Raw genomic sequence first — 20,486 nt, 5'->3', positions numbered from 1 at the left:
TGCAGCCTGGCAACCCTGCTCCAGGGGTTCTGAATTGGAAGGGCATGCAGGTGCTCCTTAAAGGGACCCTAGACAGCATCGCAGGGTCCCTCCCTCTCTCTCTCTCTCTCTCTCTCTCGGCTTATATGCTAAAACTTAGAATATGACCTGTGCCAACAGCTACCGACCTATCTGTAACTCGCAGCCACTTCCTGGGGGAAAAATAAATGGGAAAACTACAACAGCCATGAGGCGAAGGGGCCGAGAGGCCCGCGGAAGTGGCCTCATTTTCCCCCTGCCTGCAGGGAATTGTAGTTCTCTTTGAAATGCAGTTCTCTTTGAAATCCTCCGCTTTCCTTTCGCCTAAAAGGCAGGAAATGCGGCGTCAAGAGGTAAGAGCTTCCGAGAATGGAGGAGAGCCTTTCGAGAACAGGCTAGCGACTTCCACAAGGGGCGGGCCCCTAGACAGGGACCGAGGGGACTGAAGCCAGCGCGGACCAATCAGGCCGCCGAGGGCGGGTCCTCTGCGGGAAAGTGGGCGTGGTCTAGGGGGGAAATCACCCGAACGCACCGGAGGTCCGAGCCCGGGAAAACGCCCTCTGCGGTGAGGGAAAGGTGAGGGGCTGGGGGGTCCCAGATGGGGTCCTGGGAGGAGCGGTAGGAAGGGGCCCAGAGGGCTGGAAAACTGGGTTTCGGGGAGGATGGACTGGGCACCAGTATTTGTAGATCCTGGCAGAAGAGGAGGCTTCGGGGGGTCGGGGGGGTCGGGGAGTGGTGCTGAACCTTCGGTTCTGGCGAAGGGGACTGAGATCCCGGATTCCTGAGTCTGAGCGAAGAGGCTGGGTGCTGGGAGCCAGGACTCCTGGGTCTAAGGAAGGAGGAACTGGAGGTTCGGAATCCTGTGTCTCGGGAAACGAGACGCTTTGAGTCTTGACTTAGATGGCCGGGGGGGGGGGGGATGCTGGGGGCCCAGACTCCTGGGTCCAGGGGAGTAGGCGACTTGGGACAGACATCCACCCCTCTGCTCCCCACAGGCCACGTCGTCATGCCTTCCTCCGGGCCCCGCGCAGTCCTTCTCCTGCTACCGCTGCTGCTGCGCGCTGTTTTGGCGGTGCCCCTGGAGCGGGGGACGCCCCAGCAGGAGAGCCCTGCGACCGAGAGCCCCGTGAGTGGCCCTGCCCTCCTCTCCAGCCAGGTGTTTGCAAGTGGTACTACAATTCCCGCGGATCCCCGTCGCCCCTGGGTGGATACTTCCCCCAGGGACGCAGCTTGAAGTTTGCCTGACATTCTTTGCAGTCGCCTGGGCTTTGACGTGGTGAAAAACTTGACGGGGGGGGGGGGGGGGGGGGGACTGCATATTTCTAAGTCCCTGGCCCTGAGGTGTGGGAAATCAGGTCAGATTTTAAGTGGCAAATCTGTATTACCCCCTACCTAAACATCTGTTGTTTTCAGCCCCCCCTGCTCTCAAGCAGGAATGGAGGGAAAAAAAGAACTACATTTCCCAGTAGCACCTGGGGCAGGTGATGTTAGCCAACCGAGGTGTTCTCAGTTCATGGAGCTCCTGGGAAGGGACGGGTAAACCGCCCATGTGTTAATTCCAACATGTGTTTATCAAATGCTAGGAAACCTTCTCTCTTAGGGAATTTGGAACTTTAAAGATCCTCAAGGCCAGTGCCCTGATTTGTGGCCTGAATCCGCACATAGCGCCTGTCAGTAAAGAGCACGTTACTGTCTCTGGAACAGATCATCCCGTGCTCCTGTGTGGCGGTCCTGACCTTGTGAGTTAGGCCTCTGCTTGGTGAAATCTTTGCAGGCCCAGAGGGGCACCTCTGACTTCCCTTTCCCTTCATTCATTGCACACGTTTCTTGAGCACCTCCTGTGGGCCGGACACAGTGCTAACACAACCCCTGGGCCATCACAGACCAGGAAGACATTGGGCCTCCCTGAGAATGGACATCAGTGTGATAGTCAAGGAGGAAGGGTCACGAGCTGAAATCTGAAGTGCAGGGAACAACATTCCAGGCAGAGGGAACAGCCTGAGCAAAGGCCGTGTGGTGGGGAGAGCAGAAGTAGAGGGGCATGGAGGTGGCCAGTGTGACCGGAGCAGAGCGAGCCTGGGAGTAGATTATTCAGAGCCTCGGTTCCTTTTATTTATTATTCTTAATGTTTATTTATTTTTGAGAGAGAGACCGAGCGCTAGTAGGGGAGGGGCAGAGAGAGAGGGAGACAGAATCCCAAGCAGGCTCCGGGCTCTGAGCTATCAGCACAGAGCCAGATGTGGGGCTCAAACCCGTGAACGGCAAGACCATGACCTGAGTCGAAGTCAGAGGCTTAACCGAGTGAGCCACCCAGGCACCCCAATGTTTATTTCTTTTTAAGAGAGAGAGAGAGCGTACGTGTGAGTAGGGGAGTGGTGGGGGAGGGGGGGAGAGGATCTGAAATGGGCTCTGCGCTGACAGCAGAGAGCCTGGTGTGGGGCTTGATCTCGCAAACGGTGAGATCATGACCTGAGCCGAAATCAAGTGTCAGGGGGCTCAACCGACTGAGTCACTCAGATGCCCCAATTTATTGCCTATTTTTAAAAAATGTGTATTCATTTATTTTGAGATGGGGGAGGGAGGGGCAGAGAGAGAGAATCCCAAGCAGGCTCTGTGGTGTTAGCACAGAGGATCTGAAGCAGGCTCTGTGCTCGCATCAGAGAGCCCCATGCCAGGCTCAGATTCACAAACCACGAGATCATGACCTGAGCCAAAGACAGAAGCTTAACCGACTGAGCCACCCAGGTGCCCCTTATTGCCTATTTTAAAATGGAAGAGTGAGGCCCAGGGAGAAGAGCGTGCTGGCCATCTACACAGGACAGGTCTGGGTCCAGGAGCCTAGCCGTTTTTGTCTGTCTTGTTCAGTTGTTCAGTTATATCCCCTGTACCAGTGCCTGGCACACGGTAGGGGCTCGGTGAGCGCTTGATGAATGATGAATGAGGGTATATTTCACTTGTGAACAAATACTGGTGTGTCCACTCTAAGCACCCACTCCGTGCTCAGTGTTGGGGCTGGGTATCTACCCACGTGATTTTCACTTCGTCTCCACTGCAGGCCTGGGAAGAGAGGAGAGCCGTGGCCCCGAAGATCGGGCCGTTTGCCTGGGGTTACAGAGCAGATGGGGATTGGAACTGGGGTCGGCTGGCCCCAGAGCCTCTGTGCCACCACGCAGGCCTGCCCCTTGCTCCAAGCAGGGTGTCTCTGGGTCCTTCAGCAGGTGCCCAGGGGAGCGGGGCCTGGGTCCTACCTGCAGGGAGGAGCCGGAGAAGGGTGAGGGCTGGGCTGCTATGTTCGTCCTTGTTGCCTTAGGACACAGGCCTCTACTACCACCGGTATCTCCAGGAAGTCATCAACGTGCTGGAGACAGACGGGCATTTCCGCGAGAAGCTGCAGGCTGCCAACGCCGAGGATATCAAGGTGCGGCTGGGCGCGAGCCAGGTTGGGCGGGGAAGAGGAGGAAGGGTGCACGCTCGGAGGACAGAGTCCAGGAATGGACTGGATTCTCTCAAGGGGCCACGGAACGTGTGGTTAAGCATAGATCAGAGGGCGCAGGCTCCGTTACACGCTGTGTGACCGCCCCTCGCGGTGCCTCGGTTTCCCCATCTGTAAAACCGAGGGTTATAACTAGAACCTGCATGACAGGGCTCGGGTTAGGATCATCCGAGGGTAAGACGCACAAAGGGCTGAGGCATGCGGGGTAGCGGTCCTCGGACCTGCCGTGTGAGTGCTGGTTCCTCGGCATGTTCAGTGTCGTGCATTCTGCTCGGGAAGAATTCAAACCCTGGACGTGTTGGGGGCACTAGCTAGCACCACCTCTAGCTCGCGGAAGGCCTCCTGAGGAGCTGACGTAATCTTCATTTTTTTTTTTTTTAAGTTTATTTATTTATTTTTTTTTAAATTTTTTTTTTTAATGTTTATTTTTGAGACAGAGAGAGACAGAGCATGAATGGGGGAGGGGCAGAGAGAGAGGGAGACACAGAATCGGAAGCAGGCTCCAGGCTCTGAGCCGTCAGCCCAGAGCCCGACGCGGGGCTCGAACTCACCAACCGTGAGATCGTGACCCGAGCTGAAGTCGGACGCTCAACCGACTGAGCCACCCAGGTGCCCCTAAGTTTATTTATTTTAAGAGAGTCAGAGAGTGCACGAGCTGGGGAGGGGCAGAGAGAGAGAGGGAGACGGAATCCCAGGCAGGCTCCGTGGGGTCCGCGCAGAGCCGAACGTGGGGCGCGAATTCAGGAAAACCGCGAGATCATGACCTGAGCCGACGCCAAGAGTCGGACGCGTGACCGACTGAGCCGCCCAGGCGCCTCTCCGCTCCAGTGTTGAGGTCCAGAGCAGGAAAAGGATGTGGGGAGACATGATCTGGTACCAGTCGCTGTTTGAGGGCCCTGGGACAAGTGGCGTCTCCGCCCGGGCCTCAGTTTACCCAGCTGTAAAATGAGGTTGTAGGCAGGATTAGGGGATAGACTCAGGGAGTCCAGCACAGGGCTTGACCCATAGTAGATGCTTCACTGGCTGAGGTTAATATGACTGTCACTGCTGCCTCTCGAGGGCCACGCCCCAGGCGGGCTGGAGAGACCGCATGAGTCTCGAGTGACTGAGAAAGCGGGCTGAGCAATGACAGATCGTAGAGGGTGCTGGGGAGGCCCCAGGGAGGGCCAAGTCCAGTCTGACAAGTGAGAGAGGGTTTCTAGAAAATGGATGCCCCCAAGTGAGGTATAAAGTCTCAGTGGGAAGGTCTGTGGTGTAGAGTTGCGGTGGGAGGGTGGGGTGGTGGCATTTCAGACAGTGGGAACTGTGTGTACAAATGAAGTAGTCGGGGACACCCGGGCGGCTCAGTCGGTGAAGCGTCCGACGTCAGCTCAAGTCACGATCTCAGGATTTGTGGGTCTGAGCCCCGCGTCGAGCTCTGTGCTGACAGCTCTGAGCCTGCGTGGGATTCTGGGTCTCCCTCCCTCTCTGCCCCTCTCCCCCAGTTGCACTCTGTCTCTCTCAATAAATTGAGATTTTATTGAGACAGGGATTCTGTCCTGTGGGCACTGGGGAGGCTTGGGGGCCTTGAGTGGAGAGGGATGGGGTCGACTCTGGGAAACAGACATAATCTGCAGCGACAGTCCAGGGGGCTCAGGGAAGGCACCCTATTCAGGGGTGTGTGTGGAGGGGGGCAGAGAATTAGTGGGGGGGGGGTTCTTTCCAAGGGAGGTGCCATCTGCTTTGAGGGTTTTTGTTTGTTTGTTTTTAAGTTTGTTTATTTATTTGAGAGAGACAGAGACAGCGTGCGTGGGGGAGGGGCAGAGAGCGAGGGCGACACAGAATCCGAAGCAGGCTCCAGGCCCTGAGCTGTCAGCACAGAGCCCGACGGGGGGCTCGAACTCACGAGTCATGAGTTCATAACCTGAGCTGAAGTCGGACGCTTCACTGACTGAGCCACCCAGGCACCCCCCCGCCCTTTGAATTGTGAAGAGCAGTGAAGATCTGCTTAGACTTGAAAAGTGGTGGCAGAAGAGAATCCTAGGCAGAGGGACCGACCAGCGTGTGCAAAGGCCAAAGGTGGGAAGGAGTCTTGAGTGTAGGCGCCGATGCCCCGTTAGTGTTGCTGGAAGCCAGTGCGATTTGATGGATGACGGGAGATGGGGCTACAGAGGTGGGCATGGCCTCAGATGCCAGGCTGAGGGGTTGGGATTTTATGTCGGAGGCTCTGGGGGCAGGTATGGGTCTATAAGCTTTCCAGGCATCCAAAAGCTGGTAGAAGGTTCCAGAGAGGGCCGGGAAAGGATGAGGCCGCCCAGTGTGCCCCCTCCCAGGCTCCCAGCCTGACCAGTGTCTCCTCCCTATTCGGGCAGAGTGGAAAGCTGAGCCGGGAGCTGGACTTTGTCAGCCATCATGTCCGCACCAAGCTGGACGAGCTGAAGCGGCAAGAGGTGTCCCGGCTGCGGATGCTCCTCAAGGCCAAGATGGACGCCGAGCAGGAGCCCAGTAAGCAGGGGCAGGTAGGGTGGGATGGCCTCCCTGCCCCATAATACACATAGAAGAGGGATCGAGTTTTCTTTCTAGAACATTCTACCGCTAACATCACTGCTTGGTGGGTTTATTTGGTTTTTTGTTTTTTTAATTTTTTTTTTTTTTAATGTTTTGTTTTTGGAGAGACAGAGAGAGACAGAGCATGAGCAGGGGAGTGGCAGAGAGAGAGGGAGACACAGAATCCGAAGCAGGCTCCGGGCTCTGAGCTGTCGATGCGGGGCTCAAACCCACGCATGCGCGATCATGACCTGAGGCGAGGTCGGACACTCAACCGACTGAGCCACCCGGGTTTTTTGGTTTTTTGTTTTCAGTTTTTTGGGTTTTTTTTAAATTTTTATTTTAAAAAACCATGGTCATTCAAAATTTTGATGTAACTTCAAACTTCCAGAAAAAAAGTTGCAAGCATAGTGTGCAAAGTCCCTGAATACCCTTGACCTGGATTCTCCAGTTATTAGCTTTTGTTCTATTTGCCTTCCAGCGACATTCGCTAGTTCCTTGCAGACTGTATCTCTTGGTCCCCCCTTTTTCAGTGTGATTTTCCTCTGAACGGCCACATGGTCCTACATAACCACAATGCAGTGATCGAAGTCAGGAAGTTTCAAAGGGTGCACTGTATTTTTCCTTGCTCTGTTATTCTCTATCTCCCCAGCTGGCGTGATTCTCATTTGTAGGCATTTGTATCTGCGACTATATTTTATAGTCTAATGATTTGGTTGGAAAACAGAAAGAAAAAAAAATGCACCTGGAGGAGAGAGGCAGTTTTAGATTCCAAGATCCCACCCAATTTTTTTTTTTTTTTTAATGTTTATTTATTTATTTTTGAGAGAGAGTGAGTGCACAAGCCGGGGTAGAGCAGAGAGAGAGGGACACACAGAATCTGAAGCAGGCTCCAGGCTGTAAGCTGTCAGCGCAGAGCCTGATGTGGGGCTCGAACTCACAAACCCTGAGATCATGACCTGAGCCGAAGTCAGATGCTTAACCAACAGCCACCCAGGCACCCCCCCCACACTATTTCTTTTAACAGCTTTATTGAAATATAACTCATATGTCGTATAGTTTACCCAGTTAATAGGTACAATTCCTTGGCTTTTAGTATATTCACAGGTATATACAACCATCACCCAAGTCAATTTTGGGACGTTGTAATCACCCCCAAAAAGAAACCCCGAACTCCTCAGCTATCACCCCCGACCCAGCCCCTGCAACCAGTAACCTCCTTCCTGTCTCTCTGGATTCGCCTATTCCTGGACATTTCATATAAATGGAATCGTGCCATCTGTGACCTTTTGCGCCCGGCTTCTTTCACTTAGCATAATGTTTTCAAGGTTCAGCCGAAACGTAGCACGTATCGGCCCTTTGTTCCTTTTTAGGGCCAAGTAATATTCCACGGTGTGCATAGGCCACACTGGGGTTTCTCCGTTCATCGGTTGATGGGCTCCTCGGTGGTTGCCCGCTTTGGCCATGACGGGCCGTGGTGTTCTACTTCCCGTAGCTTTGTGGTGTTCTGGTGCCGCTCGGACAGCTTCCCGCCTGTCGCTAAGTGTAAGAACATGGCCCTTTTACTGAGATTCACCCACGCCCCTCCTTTCGCTTCCTGACACCCCCCGAGGCTCCCATGTTACGGATGGGGATGGCGGGCATTGGCGGATGGCGGGCATTGGCGTTGAGGGTCAACGGGACAACTGAACTTTGTTTTCATTTCTGTCTGCCTCCATTTATCCATCCTCCAAACATGCCTTGAGTCCTACCGTGTGCTGGGTACCAGGCGGGTCCCAGATCTCGAAGGTGACCCGACAGCCTCCTCCACACTATGCACCCACGCCTTCTCCGTCCTTCGGTTTTATTTGTGTACTTGATTTGCTACTTAATGTAATTAATTTATTTTGAGAGGCAGAGAGAGAGAGGGAGGGAAAGAGGGAGAATCTCAAGCAGGCCCTGTCGGCACAGAGCCCAACGCGGGGCTGAAACTCATGAACCGTGCGATCGTGGCCTGAGTCGAAGTCAGATGTTTAACGACTGAGCCACCCAGGCGCCCCTGTCGTGCTGTTTTAATTATTATAGTTTCAGAGTCCGATTTGCTCTCCAGGAAACCAGACGTCCCCTCGTCACTGATGGGAAAAAATCCCGCCTGCGAATTGGCGGCTTGTTGTGTCCCTCGCACTACGCCGCGCGCTTCGACTCTTGTCCCTTCGCCAGCTCAGGGCATGTCCAGAATCTGACCGCTGCCGCCCCTCGGGCCCTGCCTGGAGCCCCGTGGTCGCCTCCTCCCCGGGCCCCCTGCCGCCGCGCTGGCTTTTTGTTCTGTTTCCCGCACGGCAGCCAGTGGGGTGCTGCTAACACCCGTGTTGGTCTCCCGTGGCCACCGTAGCAGATTAGCACAACCAGTGGCTTCAAAGGACACACGCGGGTTTGGAGATCAGACTAAAATCAGTGTCACGGGGCGAAAATCGAGGCGTCTGCAGGGCTGCGCTGCTTCCAGAGGCTCTAGGGGAGGGCCTGCTGCCTTGCTTTGTCCAGCTGCTCCCGCGGCCTTCCTTGGCGGGTGGCCTCCTCTTCTGTCTTCAGAGCCAGCCAGCCGAGTCGCGTTTGTGTTCAGTCTCGCGGTCTTCTCCTGTGGTCGGGTCTGCCTCTGCCTCCCACGTATAGGGCCCCTTATGATGCCACAGGGTCCCCTGGGTAGTTAGGGGTGGTCTCCCCATCCCAAGATCCTTGATTTAATCCCGGCTGCGAAGTCCCTTTTGCCATGTGACGTGCTCACAGGTTCTGGGATTAGGGCGTGGGCATCGTGGGGGCCGTTACCCAGCCCACCACGGCACCTAACCCAAGTCCTGTCCCTCCTCTGCTTAGAACCCACATGGCTCCCCAGCGCTTGGAGGACCAAGCCCACAGCCATCCCTGCTCCTCTGCCCCTCCCTTCACAGGCACCCTCTCCCCCATCCTCTCATGTCAGTGTTTTTTAGTTTTAACAACACACCCCGGCCACCTCTGGACCTTGGCTCCATGCATTTCCCTGTGCCAGACCATTGTCTCTCCGGGCTCTCTCTCTTTTTTTTTTTTATGTTTATTTTTGAGAGAGAGAAAGAGAGAAAGCATGGGAGGGGCAGAGAGCGAGGGAGAGAGAATCTCAAGCAGGCAGAGCACAGTCAGCGCAGAGCCTGATGCAGGGCTTGAACTCGCGAACCGCGAGATCGTGACCTGAGCCGAAATCAAGGGTCAGGACGCCCAACCGACTGAGCCACCCAGGCGCCCCGATACGTGTTAGTTATTATTATGCTTATTGTTATTTTAAGCTGACTTCCTTTAGAGCACATCTAGCCCAGGATAGGGATGTTAAAAGCAAGAACATTCCATGAGGTGTTCTTTTTGAGTTGTTGTTGTTGTTGTTTTGTTTTTTTAATACCTCTCCCTCATCCAGATGTACAGTTGGATCACTTGAGCCTCCTGAAGCAGTTTGAACACCTGGACCCTCAGAATCAGCACACATTCGAGGCTCGGGACCTAGAGCTGCTGATCCAGACGGTAGCCGTGAAGGGGCCGACAGGCAGAGGACTGAAGGAGGCTTTGTGGAAGGGGAGCAGGGAAGGGAGCCTGGGACGTGAGCCCGCTCACCCCCGCCTGGTGTTCTGTGAGGCCGGCGGCTGCAGAGGGCCGGGTGGTGCCCAAAAGGCCTCCCCAGATTCTCTCTGGGAAAACAGACACAGGCAGGTGGGCTTGGCTCCATTCAGACCCGGATTCAAATCCCTCCTTGGCTCGTCCTTCCCCTATGACTTGTGAGGGTGGGGGGCGTGGGGCTGTCTCCTCTGTGTCCTTGTGGGAGGCAGAACAATGGCCCCCCCGCACCAAAGACGTCACACCCTACACGTCCTTTTTCTTTTTTTTTTTTTTAATGTTTCTTTATTTTCGAAAGAGAGAGAGAGCGTGAACAGGGGAGGGACAGAGAGTGAAGGAGACACACAATCCAAAGCAGGCTCCAGGCTCTGAGCTGTCAGCACAGAGCCTGACATGGGGCTCGAACCCAAGAAATGTGGGATCATGACCCGAGCCAAAGTCGCCCGACTGAGTCACCAGGTGCCCCTACTGTTCTTTCTTCCTTCCTTCCTTTCTTTCTTCTCCACACCCAGTGTGGGGCTTGAACTCACAGCCTTGAAATCAAAAGTCCTCCACTTTACCGGCGGAGCCAGCCAGGTTTTTAAGGCTCCAAATTTATGATAATTTGCTACACCAGGCACAGAAATTAATAGAGACCCTATCTGAGAAATGGGATCTCGAGCCCAGCCTCATGAGGAAGGCCAAGGGCCACGGGGTTGGGGAGTGGAAGGGGATGCCCAGACGTGCCCCTGCCTCTCCCCTCCTCGCCTTTCTTCTGCAAGTCCCCAACACCCCCCAGCGCAAAGCCCCCACCCTCCTCCTGGCCTGAGCCCTGTTTTTCTGGCCTACTGGAGCCCCATCTAGTGGCCGTGAGGATAATAGCAGCAGCCGTTTGAGTCCATGCAGCATTGGACTCCGTCCCTGAGGGATGTTTTTGCCACATATTTCTAGAACATTCCAGAAACTGTCCATTTTCTCCAGGCCCCCAGTCATCTCCTAGTTTGAATTCCCATCATTTCTCATCGCCAGTTCCTCACTGGGCTCCTTGCTTCTGCCTTCCAAGTTCACCAGCCAGACTTTTCAACCTAGCACTCTTGACATTTGGGGCTGGATAATTTTTGTTGTGGGAGAAGTCTTGTGCATTGTATGATGTTAACAAAATTGTTTTTTTAATGCTTATATTTATTTTTGAGACAGAGAGAGAGAGAGAGAGAGAGAGAGACAGAGTGCAAGCAGGGGAGGGGCAGAGAGAGAGGGAGACACAGAATCCGAAGCAGGCTCCAGGCTCCAAGCTGTCAGCACTGAGCCCGATGCAGGGCTCAGACCCATGAACTGCGAGATCATGACCTGAGCCAAACTTGGACACTCAACTGACTGAGCCACCTAGGCGCCCCCGTTGTATGATGTTTGGCTGCATCCCTGGTCTCTACCTACTAGATACCTGTAGACCTACCCCCGTTGTGGCATCCAAAAATGCCCTCAGCCTTTGACAGTGGTGTCCTGTGGGCCAGTCTCCCCAGGTTGAGAACCCTGCAGTGCTCTGTTCCCCACATAACAGCTGTGTTAGTTTCCTGCGCTGCCCAGGAATAAATTACCGCAAACTTAGTGGCTGAAAACAACTTGAAATTATCATCTTATAGTATAGATCAGAAGCCAGGAAGGACCTTATCGGGTGTGTTAGTTTGCTGTGGCTGTCGTAACAAATTGCCACAGACTCCAGTGGCTTAAAGCAGCAGAAGTGTAGGGCACCTGGCTGGCTCAGTCCTTAGAACATGCGACTCTTGATCTGGGAGTCGTGAGTTCTCGAGTCCTACGTTGGGTGTAGAGATGACTTAAAATTTTTTTAAAAATGAAAAAACAACAAAGATGTATCCTCTGTCAGTTCTGGAGGTCAGAAGTCCAAAATCAGTATCCCTGAGCTAAAACCTTGTTTTTGGCGGAGCTATTCTCTTTAAAGGCTCTAGGGGGAAACCTATTCCTTGCCTCTTCCAGCTGTTGGAAGCTACCAGCACTCTTCAGCTTGTAGACAAATCATTCCAGCCTCTGTCTCCATTGTCACATGGCATTCTCCCTGTTTCTCTGGATCTTCTCTGTGCCCTTCTTATAAAGACACCAATCATTTGCATTTAGAGCCGACACCCGTCTGGTAGGACCTCATTGTAACTAATTACATCTACAAAGTCCTATTTCCAAATAAGTTCACATTCCGACATTCTGGGTAGACATGAATTTGGGGGGTGGGGGGATACTATTCAACCCAGTGTGGTATCGCTATCTCCATCTTACAGAGGAGGAAACAGGCGCAGAGAGGCTAAGTAACTTGCCCAAGATCACACAGCCTAGTGGAATTTGTTCACACACCAGAGCCTGGATTTGAACCCTGGGCAAAACAATTGGAGACCCAGGGTTCTTTACCATTTAGCTGTGCTGCTCTCCATAGTCTGCCTCGTATGTTGTTCCTTATTGCTTATTCCTCCAAGATCTTTCTTTTCTTTTCTTTTTTTAATGTCTATTTATTTTTGAGAGGGAAGGGCAGAGAGAGAGAGAGGGAGACCCAGAATCCGAAGCAGGCTCCAGGCTCCGAGCTGTCAGCACAGAGCCCAATGCGGGGCTTGAACCCATGACCCATGAGATCATGACCTGAGCCGAAGACTGAGCTACCCAGGCGCCCCTTTCTTTATTTTATTTTTAAGTGCTCTCTATACCCAATGTGGGGCTTGAACTCACAACCCCCAGGTCAAGAGTCACGCGCTCCACCTGTGGAGCCAGCCAGGTGCCCTGTTCCTCCGAGATCTTGAGATTGTGGAGGACTTGAAGGAGGTGGGTTAAAGTTATTATTGTGTAGGAGTGCTTGGCTGTCTCAATCAGAGGAGTGTGTGACTCTCGATCTTGGGGTCGTGAGGTCGAGCCCTGTGTTGGGTGTAGAGGTTACTTAAATAAACTTAAAAAAAACAATCATTACTTTGTAACCATCCTAATCTCCTTCGAACAAATAGAGGTGGCTATGTTATGAGGCAAGAGCGGGTCATAGAGATCAAGAGCTGAGCTCAGGACATGGAACTCAGGACTGGATGGAGGTTGGGGCGGCCCTTGCCCAGGTTCAAGGCTGAGGGCTTGGAATTTGGAGGTTGACATTTAGGGCCCGTGTACGGCAGTGAGATGAGAATGACCGTCTGCCTTTCCGCAGGCTACCCGAGACCTTGCCCAGTATGATGCAGCCCATCACGAAGAGTTCAAACGCTACGAGATGCTCAAGGAACATGAGAGACGCCGTTATCTGGAGTCACTGGGAGAGGAACAGCGAAAGGAGGCAGAGAGGAAGCTGGAAGAGCAACAGCGCCGGCACCGAGAGCATCCCAAAGTCAATGTACCTGTAAGGACCCCCTTTTGTGCCCACCCCACAGCCAAGTTCCACTCTCCAAGCGCCATAAGATGAACAAGTAGCTAAAGAACTACAACTCCCAGCAGGCCCCGAGGCCAAAAGCCCGTTTAAATATGCCCGGTCACTCCAGGGGCTGCTGGGCGTTGTAGTTTTAGGGAGGTTTTTTTTTTTTTTTTTTTTTGGCTTTCTTGCTTGAAGAAAATGACATTTGAGGGATGGGGGGGCGGGGACCCAGACTTCTTGCTCATGAGCCCCTGGCTCTCCCTTCCACAGGGCAGCCAAGCCCAGTTGAAGGAGGTGTGGGAGGAGCTGGATGGATTGGACCCCAACAGGTTTAACCCCAAGACCTTCTTCATATTGCATGGTAAGGTGGGGAGGGAGCCCCAAGATCCAGGCTGAACCCTGAGCCTCTGGCCTTTCTGGGGCCTGAATACTAAGGAGGCAGCTCCGACACTGGGGCTTAGGCAGGCCAAAGAGACCTGAGCCCATCTCTCCTGCTGGTGTAGAAGGCTGCACCCCTCCCCATTGCTAGGATCTTCCATAGAAGAGCTAGGCCTCTTTTCTGGGATACACCAGACTTCTCCGTCCTCGGGACTGGCTGATGTCCACCAAGTAAGCAATCCAGGCTTGGCTAGGCCTGGGCCCCCCCTCCCACAGCAGCCCAGAAGCCCCAGTCCCCGCCAGGAGCCCTATTGCCAACAGTGGGCCGTTCCCTAATTAAACAGGCCTCCAGGGACCTGGGAAGCACCTTCCCCGTGGTGGTTTAAAGGCACTTTCCCCTTCATTCTCTTCCCATCTAGAAACATAGCTTGGGGTTGCCAGGCCATCTCAGATGTGCCTAGGACCCTGTCCCAGAAGCTGCAGGCGGTCAGCAGGGCTTAACAGGGCACGGCTGATTCATTCGACAAACGTTTACTAACCTCCCTCTGAAGACCCAGCTTCATGGAGACCCCATGGATGCTGCTGCGAACGAAACAAAGGTCCCCCCTCTGACAGAGCCGGTGATCAGGCAAATAGATCACGCCTTATTCCAGTGAATCTGAGAAACCAGGGAGTGTGAGATACTCTAGAATTTGTACATAAGCTGCCCATTAAAGGGCCTGGAGCGGGTAGTGCCCCATCTGGCTACCGAGCTGTTGCAATGACCGAGGAACTGAATTTCTCATTGTATGTGATTGTTATTCGTTTAAATTTCACGCGTCCCAGTGGCTACTGTATTGGGCGGTTCAGCTCCAAAGAGTTGAGGTTTGAACTTAGACTTCAGTGAACTGAGGTTGAGCCTTGCAGACATTGGGGGGCAGAGTGTTCTAGGTGGTGGGAACAGCAGACACCCAGGGAAGAGTGAACGTGGGTCTCCAAGGTAACAGGCAGCTTGCTCCAAGCCTTCCAGCTGGGTTGAGGAATCTGGATTTTATCCTCTCTGAGATCGGACACCGCAAAAGGGTGTTGAGCAGAGGACTGGCACCGTCTGCCTTAAGGGTTGACAGAGTCCAGCTGGCGGGGCCAGGGCCAAAGCCAGGAGAAGGCTGGAGAAGCTGGTGGCTGCATCATAGGAAGTAGGGAAGAATGGTTGGAGTCTGGATTTATCTGGAAGGTCAAGCTGGTGGGATTCACAGACGGACTGGATGAGGAGTATGAGTGAGCAAAAGAGTCAAGGGTGACTCCAAGGTATTTGGCCCTAGCAACTAGAAGGATGGATGGGGAAGAGCGAGCATATTTGGCAGGGGAAGTTGGGAACCGTGTCCACTCAGGTCAAATCGGAGATGTCGATTGGACGGTCACGTGGAGATGAGAGTTGGGAGTCAGATATTCAGGTGTGGAAGCAGCTCGTGGATGGCACTGGAAGCCCAGGGATTGGAGGAACCCATCTAAAGAAGCGCTGGCCAATCAAACTAGTTTTGTAATGATGGAGAATGTCCTGTCCCATCCAATATGGCAGCCACCAGCTACATGTGGCTACTGAATGCTTGACATGTAACAAGTGGGACTGATAAACTGAAATTTTTAGCTTAATCAATTTAAATTCAGGGGCACCTTGGGTGGCTCAGTCGGTTGAGCGTCTGACTCTTGATCTCAGCTCAGGTCTTGATCTCAGGGTCGTGAGTTCAAGCCCTGCGTTGGACTCCGTGCTGGGCATGAAGCCTACTTTTGGACTTGAAGCTTAGTTAGACAAGAGGTCCCAGGACTGAGCCCCGGGGTGCACCAATATGTAGCATTCAGGAGGAGGACGGAGCCAATGAAGGAGAACGAGGGGCATCTGGAGAAAAGCGTTTGATGTTCTAGAGGCCAAGGGCAGAAAGTCCAGTAAAATGTGAGTTAAAAATTGACCATTGGCGAGGCACCTGGCTGGCTCAGTCGGTGGAGCGTGCAACTCTTGATCTCAGGGTTTAAGTTTGAGCCCCACGTTGGGTGTAAAGATTGCTTAAAAATAAAATCTTTAAAAAAAAATTAAGCGCTGGATTTGCAAGGTCAGGGTTCTTGGCCATCTCTGAAGGACCAGGGTGGGTGCTGATCTGAGTAAGCAGAGGAGGGGAGACAGTGAACGTGGCCCACGTGGCCGAGAAGCCGGGAGCCCTGTAGCTGTACACGCGGAGAGGCAGGTAGGGGTTCCTCTGGCCTGGTTCTCTGGGAGCCAGAGGCCTCTGACACCCTGGATCCTGGGCAAGGGGGTTGATCCTGTGCCCAGATCTCCAGGCGTTAGGGATCGGGTTGTCTTGTGTGACAACTGCCCCGAGAACAGTCCTGGTGAAGCCCACATTCATTTACTCCATTCCTGGGACCCTGGTTGGTAGGGAACTGGCTGACCAAGCAATGAGCCAATGGGGCGCTGAAGCTGGAAGGATATCACTCTGTCGTTGAGGACCCAGGGACACCGGACCTCTGAACACGGAGCCCACACCAGCCCCAAATGCCTTCTCTAGCCCCACCTGTACCCACCCTGTACGCAGTCCCCCAAGATACCTCGTTGTCTCCCCCTCAGATATCAACAGTGATGGTGTCTTGGATGAGCAGGAGCTGGAGGCCCTCTTCACCAAGGAGGTGAGCATCTTGGAAGCCGTGCGTGCAGAAGATGCCCAGTCAGCCTTGCGCCCCCTCGGGTCCCCCTGGAGGTGAATTCAGGGGAAACGACAACTCCCAGCAGCCCCCGCGGCAAAAAGAGGCTGCCGCGCGTGGCCGGGTGCCCCGAGGGCTGCTGGAAGTTGAAGTTGCCTGTCTGTGTGCGTGAGGAGGTGGCGTAGCCAAGGAAAGAGGTTGTCCCGGACCCCTCAGTATGTCCTGCCTGTCACTTGACCCTGCAGCTGGAGAAGGTGTATGACCCAAAGAATGAAGAAGACGACATGAGGGAAATGGAGGAGGAGCGGCTTCGCATGAGGGAGCACGTGATGAAGAACGTGAGAGGAGGGGGCCGGGGCCATGGATGGGGCGGCAGGGGGCGGGGCCGGAGGGAGGCCCAGCTCTGTCGCTTACCCTGGTTCCCTAGGTGGACACCAACCGGGACCGCCTCGTGACCCTGGAGGAGTTCCTCGCATCCACCCAGAGGAAGGAATTCGGGGACACCGGGGAAGGCTGGGAGGTGAGGACCTGAGGAACTCTCTGGGTCCTGAATACCTCTGGCCCCCGGCCCTGACCCTTCTCTGGCCACTCCTCTTACTGTCTGGGCCTCTGCTCCCCTCCCGTGGGTCTCTGCCTCCTTCTGCCTCTGGGTTGTCTCAGTGCCCCCTCTAGGTCTCTGTCCCCCCCCCCCCCCCCGCCTCTGGGTCTTTATCCCCCTCCCCGGCTTCCACTCAGTCTCCTCCACCCACATGCATGGCCCAGGCCTCCCAGCCTTGCCCAAGCCTCCTGTTAGCGGAGCCGTCTCGAACGTGAGTGGGCCAAGGCCGGCATGGCCCTGCTGATGGCCCCTGTCCCCTCTCCGGCAGACAGTGGAGATGCACCCTGCGTACACGGAGGAGGAACTAAGGCGTTTTGAGGAGGAGCTGGCCGCCCGGGAGGCAGAGCTGAATGCCAAGGCTCAGCGCCTCAGCCAGGAGACAGAGGCTCTAGGGCGCTCCCAGGGCCGCCTGGAGGCCCAGAAGAGAGAGCTGCAGCAGGTGACCGGCCAGGGAGGCTGGGCCCATCCTCTGAGTCTGGTGGCCTTTATCCGTGTGTGTTCAGAGGCTGGGAAGGCCTGTGGCCCCCGTGTTGATCACTGGTAGAGCCTCAGGCGGTGACCGCCATCTTGAGTAAGGGCAGACGCCGTCCCCATCCCTGACAGCTCTGTGGCTGCCATATTGGATAAGGGCAGCGGGGCTGTAAGCAGGAAGGGAGGAGGAAGAGGTCAAGAACAGAGGAGGAGGTTAGACTCAGCCAGGGTTCAGGGAAGGCTTCCCTGTCCCAGCGTCTGACCCGAGCCCCGCCAGAGGAGGGAGAACTGGGTCTTTTTAACTGTCATGAAGCTCAACTCTCAGTGAGAGAAAAAAAAAAAAAAGATGCCCATAGAGAAGGGGCTGGTTCACCACTTAGCAAGCTGCGGCCTTACCCTCTAGCCTGTGCGATCTCCCCCACCCCTTGCAGGCCGTTCTGCAAATGGAACAAAGGAAACAGCAGCAGCAAAGCCAGAACGGCCCAGCCCCTGGCCCTGAGGGACAGCTCAAGTTCAGCCAGGACACAGGTGCTCTGGTGGGCCCCGGGGCGCACGGGGCGGGAGCCAGTCGGTGTCCGCGGGAGAAAGGCATTGGGATGTCTACTGCCACCATTTCCTCCCTCCATTTCCAGATGATGCGCCTGTCCCAGCGCCGGCCGGTGACCAGAAGGATGTAGACCCTTCAGAAAAGAAGGTTCCCGATCAGCCCCCCGAGCCGCCCCGGTTGGATACCCAGCACCTGTGATCCTCCCGGGACTCCTCCCCACCCCCCACCCCACCCCCGCAAGGCACTCTGGGTTCCTACTGAGGCAGCTGATGCGAGGGAGATGAGGAGTCTCAGTCCACCCCCTCTGGGGGCCAGCAATATGCCGGTGGCCTCCTGGGGGAGGGGAGGGGAGGGTGGCATGTGACACGATGCCTCCTGAGCCCGTGTCTCTCAGCGTGTTTCACCTCCTCCTTCACAGCCTCCCAGTCTGCGGCCCCTTCTTGCCCATCCCCTCCAAGGACCTACCTTCTCAGCTCTGTCCGGGGCCCTCACCGGGTCACCCCAACTTAGAGAAGCCCCCTCCCTCCCGGGAAGGGTCTGCTTCGTGCCTGCCTCCCTAGATGGTAAGGCCTCAGCTGCCCAGGTTGTGGCCACTCCGGCTGGCACCCTGCGTCCCCACAGCTGCTGGAATTCTGCCTGCCGCCCAGTTTGGGTGGTCCCTCGAGAGATTTCCCTCCCTTCTGTGGGACCACCGATGCCTCAAAGGCGGGGTCTTCCCCTGGGCTGGGTGTGAAGGCCAGCAGAGTCCTAAGCAGGGCTGATTAGCTCTGATAGCTAGCAGCCCTGGCTTCCAGCCACCTCCGCCTCCACCCTGACTGCTTGGCTCCTCGCCCCTTCCCCCCACAGTCCCAGAAGGGCCCTGGAGCCAACCCTGCCCCAGGATCAGGTTCCAGCCCTTCCCTCGGCCTCATGTGGGAGGCCTCGCCCGCCCCCCCCCCCCCCACCTTTTCTGGCCTTATCTCCTACAGCTCCCAGTTCTGCTCTATCCTCCGGTTCCATCCAAATACATTTTCTGGAACAATGTATGCCTCTGTGTCTTTGCATATACTGTTCCCTCTGAAGCCCCATCCCCAATTCACCTGTTAAAGTCCTCCTTATTCTTTTTTTTTTAAGTCGTTTTATTTTACTTTTTAACTTTTTTTTAAAACGTTTATTTATTATTGAGAGGTAGAGAGAGACAGAGCACGAGCAGGGGAGGGGCAGAGAAAGAGGGAGACACAGAATCCGAAGTGGGCTCCAGGCTCCGAGCTGCCGGCACAGAGTCCGACACAGGGCTCGAACTCGCAAACCGCGAGGTCATGACCTGAGCCGAAGTTGGACGCTTAACCGACTAAGCCACCCGGGCGCCCCTGTTTTATTTTATTTTTAAAGTTCATTTATTTTTGAGAGACAGAGAGCACAAGTCAGGGAGGGGCAGAGAGAGAGAGGAGGCAGAGAATCCCAAGCAGGCTCCCTGCGGTCAGTGCAGAGCCCGATGTGGGGCTCGAACTCCCAAACCGTGACATCATGACCTGAGCGGAAACCGAGAGTCAGACGCTTAACCCGCTAAGCCACGCAGGCGCCTCAAGTCTTCCTCATTCTTTAAAATGCAATTCAAGCATAATATCTGAGCGGCCACATCCTGGCATCTTTTTGTCCTCTCCTGATGTGTCCAGTGTGAACACACACACACACACACACACACACACACACACACCTTTCAGCAGGATCTCAGCCACAAGGACCGCAAAGCTTAGAAAAGGGGCACCTGGATGGCACAGTCCGTTAAGCGTCTGACTCTTGGTCTTGGCTCAGGTCATGATCTCACCATTTGTGAGTTCGAGCCCCACATCGGGCTCTGCCCTGAGCCTAGGGAAAGTATTATCTCCCAACACAAGACGTCCCAAGGTAGGGTAGCTCCGGGGCCTGCAGGGAACCACGTTCTCCCAATGTCCTAGTTCCGCTGTAGTGGATGTGGGGCTCCACTCCTCTTGCGCAGAATCCAAAGACACACAATCCAAAGGAGGCTCCGGGCTGTGGCCTTTGAGCTGCCAGGGCAGCGCCTCAGGCCGGGCTCGAACCCACAAGCGGTGAGATCATGACCTGAGCCAAAACCAAGAGTCAGACGCTTAACCATCGGAGCCCCCCGGGAGCCTCCGTTATAAATAGCAGTTCATTTCCTCTTCATAAAAACCCTGCGAGGTAATTACCCTCATCAACCCGATTCTACAGATGAAGCAAATAAGAGAAAGCCAAGTGGCTTGCCTGGGATCCCACAGGCTGGTCAGTGGCAGGGCTGGGATTGGAACGCTGGCAGGCTGGATCCAAAGTTCATGTTCTGAAGTATCATGTTCTTTTGGGCACTGAATCTGTGCTTAAAAAAAAAAACAACAAAAATCTGGTGAATAAGTGAGTTAATGAGGGGTGTCTGGCTGGCTCAATCAGAGCATGGAACTCTTGATCTCAGGATCGTGAGTTCAAGCCCCATGTTGGGCACAGAGATCACTTTAAAAAAAAAATTTTTTTTTAATGAGTTCATGAATAGGGGCGCCTGGGTGGCTCAGTCCGTTAAGCGTCTGACTTTGGCTCAGGTCATGATCTCACGGTTCATGGGTTTGAGCCCCATGTCGGGCTCTGGGCTGACAGCTCGGAGCCTGGAGCCTGCTTCGGATTCTGTGACTCCCTCTCTCTCTGCCCCTCCCCTGCTCACGCTCTGTCTCTCTCTCTCTCTCAAAAATAAATAAATAAATAAATGAAATAAATATTAAAAAATTTTTTTAAATAAATGAGTTAATGAATAAATGCTCTGCTCTCTGCCTGGCATGCT

The 20,486-nt window shown here is 54.5% G+C and overlaps 1 protein-coding gene across 4 annotated transcripts; it reads left to right on the top strand.

Annotated features, from left to right (window-relative positions):
• Positions 1-107: 107 nt before the first annotated feature.
• NUCB1 (nucleobindin 1) lies at positions 108-18,705 on the top strand. Of its 4 annotated transcripts, none has more exons than XM_049621288.1 (13): positions 108-371; positions 1,014-1,174; positions 3,329-3,436; positions 5,863-5,995; positions 9,456-9,559; positions 12,816-13,001; positions 13,284-13,374; positions 15,991-16,049; positions 16,310-16,402; positions 16,492-16,584; positions 16,931-17,101; positions 17,565-17,661; positions 17,766-18,705. In XM_049621288.1, exons 2-13 carry the CDS (start codon positions 1,025-1,027, stop codon positions 17,876-17,878), a joined length of 1,398 nt encoding a protein of 465 aa, XP_049477245.1. In that variant the 5' UTR covers positions 108-371; positions 1,014-1,024; the 3' UTR covers positions 17,879-18,705. The 4 variants fall into 4 exon arrangements, with proteins under 4 accessions (XP_049477245.1, XP_049477246.1, XP_049477243.1 ...); XM_049621289.1 differs by lacking the exon at positions 108-371 and adding an exon at positions 489-594 and having other exon boundaries at positions 1,014-1,144; XM_049621286.1 differs by lacking the exon at positions 108-371 and adding an exon at positions 489-594.
• Positions 18,706-20,486: the final 1,781 nt, after the last annotated feature.

Source organism: Panthera uncia (genome assembly GCF_023721935.1).
Source record: "Panthera uncia isolate 11264 chromosome E2 unlocalized genomic scaffold, Puncia_PCG_1.0 HiC_scaffold_19, whole genome shotgun sequence".
Lineage (NCBI taxonomy): Eukaryota > Metazoa > Chordata > Mammalia > Carnivora > Felidae > Panthera > Panthera uncia.
This window is presented reverse-complemented; position numbering and strand designations above follow the sequence as displayed.